This window comes from Silurus aristotelis, assembly GCF_946808225.1.
Source record: "Silurus aristotelis genome assembly, chromosome: 6".
NCBI classification, from domain to species: domain Eukaryota; kingdom Metazoa; phylum Chordata; class Actinopteri; order Siluriformes; family Siluridae; genus Silurus; species Silurus aristotelis.
In genome coordinates, this window is record NC_139579.1 from 16,255,038 (window position 1) to 16,270,527 (window position 15,490).

The 15,490-nt window shown below is 36.9% G+C and overlaps 1 protein-coding gene and 2 long non-coding RNA genes across 11 annotated transcripts in view; 2 read left to right on the plus strand and 1 right to left on the minus strand.

Moving 5' to 3' along the window:
• Window positions 1-15,490, plus strand: part of LOC310727394 — a 766,835-nt gene that overhangs the window by 631,854 nt on the left and 119,491 nt on the right. The gene's annotated exons all lie outside the window — the stretch shown is intronic.
• asap2a (ArfGAP with SH3 domain, ankyrin repeat and PH domain 2a) overlaps window positions 1-15,490 on the plus strand; it is a 75,564-nt gene that overhangs the window by 26,452 nt on the left and 33,622 nt on the right. For all 9 annotated transcript variants that reach the window (XM_083543627.1, XM_083543628.1, XM_083543631.1 and 6 more), the window contains 2 exons: window positions 13,770-13,915; window positions 15,279-15,353. In XM_083543627.1, coding sequence (XP_083399753.1) covers window positions 13,770-13,915; window positions 15,279-15,353 — 221 coding nt within the window. The remainder of the gene's footprint in view (window positions 1-13,769; window positions 13,916-15,278; window positions 15,354-15,490) is intronic.
• LOC310727392 lies at window positions 93-6,692 on the minus strand. The gene is made up of 3 exons (XR_014534006.1): window positions 6,201-6,692; window positions 1,875-5,968; window positions 93-1,817 (listed from the first exon to the last, which is right to left on the minus strand). It is a non-coding gene; the product is annotated as an uncharacterized lncRNA (long non-coding RNA).

A 15,490-nucleotide genomic window follows, 5' to 3' on the forward strand; every position in this document is an offset into this window, starting at 1 on the left:
CAGTTGTAGTTAGAGATGTGAGAGATGTGCAGAACTGTATCTTCTCTCAGTGTGTCTCATTGTTTTTTTTGGGGTTTCTTTTCTCACTGCCGGTAATGTTGTTTCATTCTGTCTCTCTCTATGTCAGTGGGTATTGTGATGTACTGTACTTGGTTTGGAGAGGAGGCATATAATGAAAGTTTTACTGCCATTCTAGCTGTATAAAAATATACAGCAAAATCCAGTAGGTTTATATGGGGTATTGGTGCAATATGTTGTAGAGAAATGACAGCACTAGGGTACAAGGTAATCGCTGGACACCATGTAGTGCAAAACAGGGAAAGGCTAGAATGCTAATAGAAAATACACTTAAAAAAATCCACCCTGTGAATGTTAACATACATAACAATAATACAATGCATGAAATATATAACAAATTAGATGTAACAACTATAGACATGGTGAATCTTTAGTACTATCCATCGATAAACCTTGCTGGGCTTAAAAGCAGGTTGAATATAGTAGTAGAAAACAAATTGCAGGACTTTGGGAGAAGTTTGTAATAGAAAACTTGCGTATCGAAATGAACTATGAAGAGAAATATCTTGACATGGTCACAGCACAGTGATGTAATCCAATGAACACCAGAACGATTTTTATCGGCCAAGTCTGGTTTTAGTTCGAAGGAATTTCACAAACAAAACGATGAATAAACAGTCATGAGAAAGTCTTAACTGCACTCTCCTTGGCTCTTTGTTGAGGGAAGACAGGTCACAGCTGATATCCTTTGCTGACTGGATCTAGGGTTGGGGGAAAAAAAAAAACAACGAAATGCACCTGCTTTTTGTCAATATACCAGGTGTAAACATTTCTGCATTTTTTGTTTAGGATTTAGTATGTGAAAAAAAATTTGCTAAAAAAGCAGGTGGCTGGAAACTCCACTGTAGACTCTGTAAAGCCCCAGCTTAAGGTGTAAGGAACTGAATAGGTTTGGATAACTGATTCAGTCATAGCCTCACATGTTCCTTGTGGAGCCTGTAAGCAGCTCTAGATTAGATAACACATGTAGATTGGATGTGTTGAGCTTATTTTGAGAGAATCCTTAATTCGTTCTTCATTGTTTTTCTGCTTACATACAAATTCTAACCTGGCATCTTTATATTGTTGACGAAGCTTTTAATTATAGTTAAAGACAGAATTCAGCTATGCCATATCCACTCAGATTTCTTTGTGTGTGCATGCTTGTGTGTGTGTGTGTGTGTGTGTGTGTGCACATTATTCTGTCCTTGTTAGTGCTGTTAGCTCTGACGGTTCCTTTTTTATTTTACTCTGTTGTGGACCAGTTTTACAAACCACATTCACAGAGCCGGAGCCTCGCACCGATGAGCTGGGCTTTTTTAGGAACACTGCATGCACTGTTCAGGCTTCACAGTTGTGTTCCATAGAGAAGGACAGCTGTGCCAAGACACCCTCTGTTTGGTGTATGTGTGAAGCCCTTATTTACGCCACAAATGGGGTTCCCAGAACTGTTGTCATGTCATTACTCTCCGCGTCTTCTGTGCAGTCTCTAGAGGAACACAAAAAGCTCATTTGATTAAGCAAATGCACAGGCCAGGGGCCGATGCTCTAATTTATTTGCAGCCAAGGCACCCAGCCCACACCTGCATTTGAATGATGTTTCTGATCTACTTTGACATAATCAGTATTCCTTTAGGATCAACTGTTAAATTTAGGGATTGTGAAAATGACAACAGCAAGTAGTTTTTTATAGATAAGAATCAAAAGGAAAGCAGGGCCAATAAAAAGAATATATCATTGTTGTCTTCTTCTTTCAGCTTCTACCTTTAGGGGTCGCCACAGCGGATCATCCATCTCCATACCCCTCTGTCTTCTACATCTGCCTCTTTCAACCCAACTACCTGCATGTCTTCCCTCACCACATCCATAAACCTTCTCTTTGGCCTTCCTTTTTTTCCTCCAAGGCTCCATCTTTAGCATTCTCCTACCCATATACCCCGTGTCCCTCCTCTGCACATGTCCAAACCATCTCAAACTCGCCTCCGTCACCTTGTCTCCAAAACGTCCTACATGCGCTGTCACTCTAATAAACTCGTTTCTAACCCAGTCCATCCTGGTCACTCCCAATAAAATCTGTCAATGCCACTGTCTCTAAACTATACAAATAAAATGTAATTGAATTTAATTAAACCATACAACAACACAGGTCTCACCACAGTCCTATAAACTTTTCCTTTCACTCTTGCAGATACTCTTCTATCATAAATCACTCCTGCCACTCTTCTCCACCTACTCCACCCTACCTGCACTCTTTTCTTCACTTCTCTAACACACTCTCCATTACTTTGCACTGTTGACCCCAGGTACCTAAACTCCTCCACCTTCTCCACCTCTTCTCCCTGCAACCGCACCACTCCACTGCCCTCCCTCTCATTCACACACATGTACTCTGTCTTACTCCTACTGACTTTCATTCCCCTTCTCTCCAGCGTGTACCTCCACCCCTCCAGGCTCTTCTCAACCTGCTCCCTACTCTCACCACAAATCACAATATCATCCGCAAACATCATAGTCCATGGAGACTCCTGTCTGACCTCGTCCGTCAACCTGTCCGTCACCACTGCAAACAGAAAAGGGCTTAGTGCCGATCCTTGATGCAGTCCAACTTCCACCTTGAACAAGTCTGTTTTTTTCTTCTGCACACTTCACTGCTGTCACACTGTCCTCATACATGTTCTGCACCACCGTCACATACTTCTTTCCACAATGTGCAATACCACAGCTTCTCTCTCAGCACCCTGTCGTATGCTTTCTCCAAATCCACAAACACACAATGCAACTTCTTCTGACCTTTCTTTTGTACTTCTTCATCAACATTCTCAAAGTGAATATATGTCAATGCAAAAAGCCTAATTTTGTGGGGTTTTTTCCTGCAACGCCACTCATACAAATGAGAGCCTTTTAATTGAAGTTAACGCTGTAAATGATTGTTTGCTACTGCTCTTATGTAACCTTGCAACATTTACTTTTCTTCCTTTCAAAATCTTCAACCCCTTCTAATGCTAATCTAAGATCTCTTGTACTCGATTCTGCACATGTGAAAATGTTTTCTGAAGAACCAGAACTCTGGCGCTGGTTTGCAAAGGGACAAATTGAAAGGCAAATTTGCATAAAAACAGCTGGAAACTTCACTCAACACTCCAAAGGTAACATAAAACTACTTCTGCTCCGACTGAACAAAAACAGAGCGGTGAACTGCGAACCAGCTTTGACACGTAACAAATCGTCGTCTTTGTTACAATCTTGAGCGGTTGCACTGCATTAGGATGCAGAGGCTTTTATGAGTTATTAGCTTCTTTGTTTTATGTTGATTTATAAGCCTCTTGGTGTTTAAATGCTGTAGTACACTATCAGCCTTAGACAGCTCTGCATAGTTATTTATGACCTTATACAAATCTCTTCAGCCTTTTAGAAGCTCGGCCTCATTATTAGATTAGGGAAAGAAATAAAGACTGATTACTTTGGCATTTCAGGTAGCGTATGGGGTTGAAACAGGAACACATGGGTTTGGTCCACAGATAGATGATGGACAGAATTGAAGTGGCTTAATTGTGATAAAAGCCAGTTTGGAATATGTGGAAAGGATTATGGTGTTTGGTGTATGGTAAACCACACAAGGGTGGTTTATTGTGTCATATTTGGAGCTTGTCTCTGAGTTTAAACTGTTTAGAGCGTGAGATTCTTTTATGAAATCATTTTAGTTTTTGCACCAACACAACAAAGACATTAGAATAACAATTTATGCATTAATATCAACACTGTTGAACTACAAATCATTCTTGATGTTTAATATTTATTCCAGAAGACTCTGTGTCAGGCTGCTCTAAACCATCATCAACCTTAATATCTGGTTTCTTTTTTTAAATAATTTGCATAAATTAATATTTTCATAAAAAATTTGAAGCAATATTCGTTACACATAATTTAAGTCATACAATAGGACAGATGCAGTACACATGTAGATGTATTATAACTATGTAAATGCTGCATCTAAATACTTCTTTCATCTCTTTCATGGATGTTTGTTGCATAATGTGATTTGATCCATATTTTGTTCATTTCATTTACATTTCTAAAAATGTTGGCAAAGGCGAACGTGTTCATTAAATGCACCAGTGACAAGTGAGCAAATGAAGATTTTAGTCTGAGAGCCTCCGCCATGCTGTCATGCACAGAGTGAAACAAAAACTACCTCTTTAATGCTTTTCTTTTGAATCCAAAAGTCTTTTTTTTTATTTTTTCTTTCTTTTTTTTTCTTTTTTTTATCGACATGTCAGCTTTTCACTTTTGCAGTGTTTTGGATGATGTAAATCTCTAACGTTTCCGTTTAGGTTTCCATATGCAAACGTTCGAAGTTTGCATAAAAACAGGTGGTTGGAAACCTCACTGTAGACTGATAGATATTTGTTTTTTAAGCATCCCATTCCACATTTAGTCCCCATTTGTTGTTATAATAACCTCCACTCTTTTGGGAAGACGTTTTTTGAGATATTAGTGTGGTTATGGAGATTTGTGTTCATTTAGCCACAAGGATGTTAGTAAATTCACTTACTGATGAAAAAGGATGTTTTCTAAGAGGATCGTCACTGTATGACATATTTAATTTTGAAAAAAAATTCCACCGTTCCATTGTAGTATGTGTCAGACACAGATGGCTTATGTGACAGAAAAAAAGAAGTTTTATGGTTTATAATGGTTTTCAGTATGCAAAAGCTAATATCACTGCAGTGATTGCATACTGCATTACTTGGCACTGTTGTCATTTTTAATAATTAAATACTAATAGCATGCCAGAAATTAAATCAACTACTGTAAATCAAACAAGACAACATTCCCAAAGTACTGCACTGTGTTTGGAAAGGAAAGAGTACAGAACAGCAGTGTAATATAATGAATCATCCTTGAACCTCCCCATTTATTTACCTGTCCCTCCATATACACACTCACCCTTCTATCTATCCATCCCTCCAATCACTGACCCACAGATTCCTTTCCTCCAACCATCCTTCCTCCTACCTTTTGATTCCATCCAGTCAGTTAGCCAGAGATTTTCCTTCTAATCATCCACCTACCCCATCCATCCATCCATCCATCCATCCATCCATCCATCCATCCATCCATCCATCCATCCATCCATCCATCCATCCATCCATCCATCCATCCATCCATCCATCCATTTTTTTCTAGTCACATTTGCAACAAACTCGAGAAAACTTCGGTTTCAACCTCACAAGAGTGTCTTCTGTGCTTTTATTTATTTATTTATTTATTTATTTATTTATTTATTTATTTATTTATTTATTTATTTATTTATTTATTTATTTATTTAAGTTTTATCTAGACATTACTCTGATATATGCCTTTATATTGTCGACAGCTTCCACTATTCCACTCCACTCCATAGACTATTTTTTCTATCTTCAAACCATATCTTTTTTAAATATATACTTTGTTTAAAAGTAAAGAAAAACAGACTGACAGAACTGGAGCATTTATTGTCTTAGCTTATTGTGAACCTGAGGATCGCTGAACATGCCCTAGTGATGTCATAGTATAGTAATACATATGACTGGTACCAATTACACATGACCGTGTGTTTCAGTAGAAGGTGCACATTGTGCAGGGCTGCTGAGTCTACACAAGGATACACATCATGGCTTGAGATAGGTGCCATGAGTGGGAATAATAGCAGGGTGTAGAGCTGTACAAGCTACAGGGATATATAGCCTCATGGGGAATATTGACAGCGTGACTCAGCAATACTGCATTATTACAGCACTCTTTCATGCCCAGATCCTGAATAAATGTCTATCTCACATGGATCTCCCTGAGGATTCTTTCTGTTTATCGAAATGCTGAGGGATTTCGAGATAATGCCTGACTGACATGGCTGTTTGTTTTAAATACGAGTCTCCAGGTGTAGAAAAGACAGTTGTAGTGCACAGGTTACTCACAATGTCACCCCTCCCCCATTAGCTGAGGAGAAATTTTAGTCAGTTGCACTCTTTGTTTTCGTTGTCCATATGATAGGGATAGCTATGAATGATTTATTGTGCTTCAAGAGGTCTCAGAACCATCACTCCATGAGTATTTTTGGGGTATTTGTGAACACAACAAATTAAATCAAGCCATTTTAAAGTGACCTACAAGCTTTTTCAACGTTATCATAAGCTGCTTTACGTTTTGTTTTACAGGTAGAACCTGAGAGTTGCTATGCGTATATAGCTCCAGTTTTATCTCACCTAGACAATACCAACTCATACAGGATCATAAAACTCTTTAACTCTCTTCCCTGTCAATCATGGCAACATTACCAACCATGGGTGCCTGTGAGCTTATGTCTCACAGTAAAGATATACAGTGCTATACCTGGTTAGTAGTCATATGATAGGGGAGACCTTGACTCCCTGGAAACTTGTCCATGAATAAAGCATAAACAAAACAAAATAAAAAAACACTCACATAGCTTTCCATGGGATCATGTGGTCCCGCTTCAAGGTTAGAAGTGTTGAATAGCAACATGACAGATAAGCTGATGGTGCCGCATAAACTTCGACCAATAGTTACTGCACAATACTATAATTATAATATATTACATGTGTAATATATGTAGTGTGTACAATTTTGTCTATTCCCAGCACTCACATCACTCATATCCTCCAGTTACTAGCTTTATGGCATAATATTGATTGTTCTAAATGAAATATGCTGCTGCTTTTTTACCTTGAAACATCTTTGCTTTTCGTCCAAATCATAAAATTATGTAAAGCAACTATTTGACTATTAATATATTACTAGTGTCACACATATTCACTATTGAACAATGGTGAAAGTGAAAAAGGAACACTCTCAACTTGATTGTAAAACCTTTTTTCTTGGAACTGTGCTGTATGCATTGTTGTACATGTGTGTACCTGCGACAGTGTGAGTGAGCTAAGCAGAGCTTGTTTGAGCCAAGGAAGAAGGTCTACTGCATCTATAATCACATAATTAAACACTGATAAGTTTTAAACTCCCAGTTAAATGGTGAGGTAACCTGGTATATCCTGTGGTGTGCAAGATCTAATTAGGTTAGTCAGCAGCATTTCTTTCTGAATATGCCATTTTAATAATTAAATCATTCAAATATGCATGCAAAAAAAGTATTTATTGGTCATTTAGAATCCATTCCTTTTGCTATAGCAGTTTTAAACTCCCAGTTAAATGGTGAGGTAACCTGGTATATCCTGTGGTGTGCAAGATCTAATTAGGTTAGTCAACAGCATTTCTTCCTGAATATGCCATTTTAAATTATTAAATCATTCAAATATGCATGCAAAAAAAGTTTTTATTGGTAATTTAGAATCCATTCCTTTTGCTATAGCAGTAATGTGTTCATGTGACTCTTTCCAGTCTCTGAGATTTCAAGATTTTATATTATAGGGTAGGGGTGCAACTAAAACTGATTTTAGATATTCATCTGACGGCATGCTCATATATTATACTCATAAAAATGCTTAATATTTTCATCAATACCATGTAGTGTTGTGGTAAAAAATTGTCTACACACTATGGCAATAAGAAAATAACTCAGATTATTGAAGACAAATAACAGTTCTTACATGATATATTATTCTTGGCAATTGATATCAAGGGAGTCCAATACAATGAAACTGAGTTTAAAGCAACAAAAGATTTCGCTGTTGTTTTTACAGCATGCAAAACCCACTCTCGATTGGTCTCTATAAGTAACATTTTAGTAGATTTTTACAGAAAGAACAGCTCAAGTTGGTCCATTCAGACCCAGATTAATCATTATGATTTTACATTTAGAATATTTAAGTACATTTCCACAAGTTTTGGTATAGGAGGTCTCAGGAGTATATTTATCCAATTCTTGTGATGATTTATTGTTAAAAACCTGTAACATTTTTGCAGTTTGCCATTTTGAGCACTATTATTTAACTACCAAACATATCATGGCCATAATATGTCATAACAATCAACACTACATTGTTCTGGATGATTAGCTAAGTTAGCTAGATCTAGGCTAGGTTTAAAAACTCTCAGCATATTTTGTAGCATCACAAACTGAAATCGTACTTAAAAAACTCCTATTATTCTATTTTTCCAGAGACCTTCCGAGAAAGTTTGTTAAAATTGTGCTGGGCTAGTGCTGTGTTAACACATTTGAAACAGACGTTATTAACATAATGTATCCAGAGTTATGTTATGAACTGTTGTAAGTGCTCAGCAGTTTTCAGTCACAGATGAGCAGGTATGGTTTACCTTCGGTTCAACCAAAAATCGAAAACTGCTTGCCAGGAGCCATTTCCGAGAGACAGAGACCGAGAGGGATGATGTTTCTTGTCTAAACAGAGCCACTGTAGAAAGTGTACACACTGCTAAGCCCATTACGGCTATTGTCATAACATTATGGAAGTGGCCTAATCTAAAGATTTAAACTGTGAATGTCACAGCATGTGGATAATATGAAGTTTATACCCAGGAATTTGAGGACCACTATGCATTTTCTATTTTTGTATACCTTAATTAATTGTTTGCATATGAAAATGTTTCAGTGCTGAGGAGCTTTAAACCCTGAGGCGATTGCCAGTAGTCAGTACAAGTTGTATTCTGAGGGTAATCAAATCTTTTTTTTTAAGGCTGTTGAGTCACACCTTAGGAGCAGATGTTTGGAAGGTAGCAGCTCTTCACACTTCTCTGCTTGCTGCCTCACACCTACGCATGTTTCTCTCCTTTCCAGAGCACTGCAGTCCCATGGTGTTTTTTTTTTTGTTTTTTTTTTTTTTTTAGTGTGAATGAGCTGTCTTGCTTTTTTAGTTGTTCTAGTGAATGTGGTGACACTTAGGCTTGCTGTGACTGTGTTGTCCAGGACATCACCGGAAATGTCTGGAGTCTTCATGCAGTATTGCTAAAATACATTTTTAAAAGCCTTTTAGTTAGTAGTGGTGCGTTCTATTCTTTACAGCCATATTAATAGGTATTTATGTTTTGGCTTTACACTGGTTATATGGCGACCATTGGTACTCTAGCTACCAATTTAGTTCTTTGTTTTTTCAGTGTTATGAGCAAAGTTTTATGATTATTTGCCAATATTTTTCAGAAGTATTTGAAAAAACAGAACACCGCACAGATTTGTTTATGAATGGCCTGGACTCTCAAATTTTTTTTTCCTTACATTTTTTTCACTCTGAATTAACAGCAGGGCACCGCTTCATTTCCTGTCTAATTATGTCTTCTCTGTGCTGGGACAATGGTTTAGAAAGAAAGCATCTGACACTGATCCTTACAAGCGCTTCTTTAGCTGAGACTAATGTATTATTCATAATAGGCAAGTAACTGCACCCATGTTTTAGGGTAATAGAGTAGGGGTAAGTAACTGAACCCTGTAAACTGCCGTTAAGTGCTATTTCATAGTCAGTAATGGTGTAATATTAAAATATATAAATATATATATATATATATATATATATATATATATATATATATATATATATATATATATATATATATATATATATATATATATACACACACACTATATACTATTTTGAATATTTTAAAAATCTCCTAGCAAGTGTGGGTGACAAAAATATAATATTGATCTGTGTCATGATGAACATAGCAATGTTGTTTTTTATTTGTTGTTGTACTTAAGTGAATTTTTCATGTATCTACATTTAAAGAAAATGTTGCTGCTCATGAATTTTTTTAAATGAATATGCAAATTGCATTGAATGATAATCTGTTGCAAACCACAAGCGTAACCCCACCATTCTTGTGAAAGTTTCAACTTAGAAAGTTTACTGTACCGTATGATGTTCAGGAGAACAGAACAATAAACCGCATCAAATATTAAAATCCAGTAAATAAATTTTTCATAGATGGACACTTTTACTTGTGCTAGAATGTGAAATAAGTACTTTTAACCGAGTAATATTTCAGCAGTATTTGTACTTTTTTTTCAAGAACAAGAATGTTGCACTTTGTTTACCACTGGGTTTATGTGTCAAGAATCATTATGTGCGTTGCTAAATGTCTGTAATGGAGAAAAACATCATCTTTGAAACACAAAAATTGTTTATGTATGGTATAAAGGCTGCTGATTTCCATGATGGCCAACAGCTACCTGTTACTAGGCAATATATATTTTAACGGTATTCCTAGATTCTTACTCATCTGTTAAAATGTTTTTTAATCATTAAACCTTTTTGTTAAAACTTTAATAAATTATTTTAGGTTAATTCAAGGTAAAAGTTAGTATGAAATTGATAAAAAAAAGAGGAAGAAATATTTGAGTTTTTTTTTTTTATTTATTTGGACAAAAATCAAATACATAAGCTATTACAAAACTATAATCTGTAAAATAAATATAGACTAACTGGCACTTCTACAGTAACTACTTGCCTGTAACAAAGCACTACTACTGAATTCTTAAACTCTCAGACAATGAATCAGGCACTACTGCATATTTATGGATTTGAAAGAGCAAATTTTGAACATTTCTGGTTTAAAATGTTTACTTGTTGATGGTGGATAAATTAGAATCAAATGTAAAAAGGGGTAAAATGAAAATATCCTGGTCACAGTTGATTAATTTAGGTTTTTTCCTGGGACTTTTTTTTCCTGATGTTATATGACATGTTTGAGAATTGTTCCAGAAATAGGGACAGTTACAGTTAAAACGTTTTTTTTTTGTATGAGTAACCACTGAGGTGATGACCACAAAAGCAGACATAATATACAAGCATAACCTATAAACACTCCAGGTGTTGATTATAACTCCCACCGACACACACGTATGGCTTGCAGTACACTTTTACGACATGTTTAAACTCGTATATTACACACTTTCCCTGAGGCGGATTGAAAGAGGACTAATTGCTAACACCCTGATAGAACTTCCAGTGTAATTAGAAAAAAAAAGTTCATGTTCTCTCATGTTAACATGAGTAAGAGGATGTAAAGAGGGGAAGACTGTTTCTATTTTACTGGATTTGAGGAAGTTCTGGGTTATTACCGTTATTACTGACGCACCACACGTTTAACTGTGGAGTGTTCTGGACAGGAAAACACAGAAGAAGCTGCAGAATGAAAAATGGCGGAACGGGAAGAAACAAGGGACGTGGAGAAGATTCAGAAAACACCATGAAAAGTTTTTCCAAAAAATCCAAAGAAAACAACACAAAGTTTCCAAAGTTTGGCATCATTTCAAATTAAAACATAAAGAAAAACACAGTACAGTGCGGTTCAAATTTTTTAACGTAATTTGAAATAGATTTTTCTATTTTGATTTATATGATTTCTGATTTATACATTTTATAAAAAGTAAACAAATTACTTGTTCATTTTTGTCTTATTTTCTCTCTCTTATTTAGTATTGCTCTTCAATAAAGAAAAAGTACTTCTTATCCGATTAATCGATGGAATAATCGTGCGAATACTCAAATAATAGAAGAATCAGGGAACCACAATGACCAGGTTTGTCACTGACTAACATAAGGACATCTTTGAAAAGTTTACCCTATTCAAATGTCTTACTGTGGCTGAGCATCTCATCACACTGTGCTTAAGGTCTTCTGTAGATATCCACAGGTTTAAATCAGTCAGTTCACAGGAAACTTCATCACCACACACTGTTCCATGCACGCTTTAACACTGTTGTCCGCCACCCTAATTAACGGTCTCTGGACTGGCCCATGACATGTGTGCCACCTTTTAGTGATCGAACATGCTACGTGTGATACCGCCACGCTAGCATCTATTTTTAAACCTGTAGAATTTAAAGTCCCGGTTTTAATTTTTTTTAAAGCGACATATTAAACATTGGCTGATTTGGTGACACTGAGATTAAAAGTAGCTGCTGTCAAAGTTCTGGTTCTACCACTGCTATGGAATTTATCTTAAATCTACCAGAAGGAGGCAACTTATAATGACACCAATCTCATGGAATTACTATGGCAAAAAACACAGCAGACGATATGTGTTTTTACTCAAGCCAAGTGTCTTTTAATGTCATTTCAATCATTATGTAGTATAGTACACAGTGAAATGAGAAAACTTTTCTCCCTTTTTATTTATATAAATAAACAGAAATAAACATTAAATGACAATCTGAATAGAACAAACCGGCCTATTTAAAGGACTTTATAAAGTGCACGTATGCAAGTGTGCTTACAATGTTTAGTGCAAACAACAAAGCACAGTACAGTGAGATGATAACACAATGACATCGTGCAGCACCGACCAGTACACAGAGCTAAATGGGTGATGGTGCAAAGGCATTGCATAAAGAATTGCAGTGAAAGAGTTCAAGTGTGTGTGTGTGTGTGTGTGCGTGTGCGTGTGCGTGTGCGTGTGCGTGTGCGTGTGCGTGTGCGTGTGCGTGTGCGCGTGCGCGCGCGCGTGCGTGCGTGTATGCGAGAGAGAGAGAGAGAGAGAGAGAGAGAGACAATCTAGTAAATTTTTGTTGAGTCTAATGGCTTGAGGAAAGAAGCTCGTACACAGTCTGGAGGTGGGGGGCAGAATATTTTGGTACCCTTTTTCCATGGCAAGAGAGTGATGGGGGTGAGTGAAAAAAGTGCTGACTTTGCGGATACATTGTGCGGTGTAAACGAATATGGAGGGAAGCGGTGCAATTCATAAACCAGGTAGTGATGCAGCTGCTCAGGATGCTCTCAATTGTCCCACTGTAGAACTTGATAAGGGTATGTAGTGGGACCTGTGCTTTCCTCAGCCTTCTCAGGAAGTGGAGAAGCTGATGGGCTTTCTTAGTTATGAAGCTAGTGTTGAGGGACCAGGTGAAGTTCTCAATCAGGTGAACACCAAAAAATTTGCTGTTCTTCACAATCTCCGCAGGGAACACTGAGCACACAGCCCTCAGGGCTCATTGTGGTGCTCCTGCAATCCAGACAGACATTGAGGCAGGACACTAAAGATTTCTTCCACATAGAGACAATTGTAGTGCCCCTGAAGCCTGTTGGGATGACAGCAGAGCACAGAAAGATGTTGAAGATTGAACGAAGCGAGAACATCTGCCAGCTGGTTTGCACATCCTCTGAGCACTCTGCCAGGAATGTTGTCTGGTCTAGCAGCTTTCTGTGGGTTTACTCTGCATAGAGTTTTCCTTACATCAGCCCTGGTAATATTCAGCACCTGGTTGTTGGGAGGAGGGGTTATATAATGACAGGACAAAGAGGGATTGTAAATGCAAAGAAATAGTAGACTAAATTTTGCTTCACTGTTTGTAATCAACCAATTAGCATGTAAATCCTCTGTTCATAGAGTTTCTGTATTATTATTAGTCGGACTGCCAATTACATTTTATTTGTATTGCGCTTTCAACAATGGACATTGTCTCCAAGCAGCTTTACACAAACACTGCAGTAATAAAGAATGAATAAGATTGTTCTATCTATGCTTTCTAGGGGAAGAACTACAAATCTATGCAGTGCATCGAATGAAAAACACATTGCACTGTTTATAAAAAAAAATATCTTTCATAAGAATTCTTATCTTTTAAAATGTGATAAATAATAACCTTAAAACACCCCTGGAATCACACAGCACACTCTGGCTTTAGTTTTGTGTCTCAAACTATTATGATCCTGTTCTGTGTTACATGTGATTGAGAAGGTCATGCCTTATGAGCTCGCACTCCGTTTACTGCAGATCGATTTACAGATTATGTTTCACTTTTCTTCTTTCAGCTCATGTTGAGAACGAGGAACAGTACACGCAAGCTCTGGAGAAGTTCGGCGAGAACTGCGTGTACCGGGATGACCCTGACCTTGGCTCAGCTTTCCTCAAGTTCTCTGTATTTACCAAGGAGCTCACCGCCCTCTTCAAGAATCTGGTGAGAGCCCTCTGTGTGTGTGTGTGTGTGTGTGTGTGTGTGTGTGTGTGTGTGTGTGTGTGTGTGTGTGTGTGTGTGTGTGTGTGTGTGTGTGTGTGTGTGTGTGTGTGAATGAAGTTATACAATAAATCATTTAAAAAATTATAATAGTAGAACCTATTTCTAAAAATTCTAATAAGTTTTACATTTTCTTATTCTATTGTCAGATAAATGTTAAAAACGAGCAAAATGATCTGCTAGTAGAACATTTAAAGTAATAAAAAGTTATTTCTTTTATTTGCTTTAATAGCATATGCTTTTTGAAGTATACTAGATAAATTTTAATCATCTATATGTTTCACTCATTAACATCTCATTTCTAGAGCACTTTGCTCTAGTTTTGAAGAGCAAATGTTTTTTTTTCTCATTTCCTTTGCTTATTAAAATGTCACGGACACTCAGCAATGCACTCATCATCTGTGGCTTATCATGTGTGCTCTGACATTTATATGTCTATAATTCAATTACTGTTATGATATTTAATACTGTATATCATTAGAACGACATCTATAGTCATCAGTCAGTTTGATGTCTTTTGTTTTTTAATTATTTAATTAGGAAACATTGATTCATACCAAAATTTGATTTCTGTAGAAATGAAGAATAAATCCTGTGGGCTTATTGTCCCTAAGTATGCACATGTTCTCAGTGTCTTACCTCCACATATTCCTCTCTCAATAAAGTTCTTTTTTTTTAGCATACATTTATTTCTCAGTTGCTACAGTATGTGATGCATTTGTGCATGCTGAGTCATTTTAACACTGGATTCATTTCCAAAGCTTTTTTACAGTTAACATCACATGGAGCACGCATCCATTTAAACCACAATCCACACAGAGTTTTGTGAGGCGTGTAAAATGTGAGCGCATGTGCCCTGTTGTGTTTGTTTCACAGTCTGTCTTCAGCCCACAAGTCTACAATATGCTTAAACAATAATTATACTTATGGGTCACCAGAATAAGCATAACTGAATTGTAAATACAGCTGACAAAACATCGACTATTCCCACCTCTAATGTTTTAAGGATTGTGCTATAAAATTGGATTAGTGTCAGTTCGGTTCCTTGTGAAGTTTGAGAATGTGTGTAATGTTGATTAGAGACAATAGTCTTCATACGCTTACAGAACGCATCTGGTGGGCTTCAGTGATTTTTCGAAGCTTGCTAAGAAATTGTAGCGTGACACCGAATTTGTATTTGAAAATAATTATTTTCAACGCTAATGAGAGTCTTAATGTGATGAAAGCAGTCCTAATGTAAAAGGGAGGGGACTTCTTTTGCAATAGAAACTGTAGGAGAAAGTTCTAATGCTTGTTCTTGCTTCAGTTTCAGAACATGAATAACATCATCACGTTTCCATTGGACAGTCTTCTGAAGGGCGATCTGAAAGGGGTGAAGGGGGTAAGTGTTTCAATGTGGGTTTATCTGCAACATTCTGTGGAGTTAAGGTTTACCACCTGTGTCTTATAACGTTCACTTCAACTCGAATTTGAATCCTTTAGGTAAAAAGGATAGCAGTGTAACCCCGTGGTAAACTG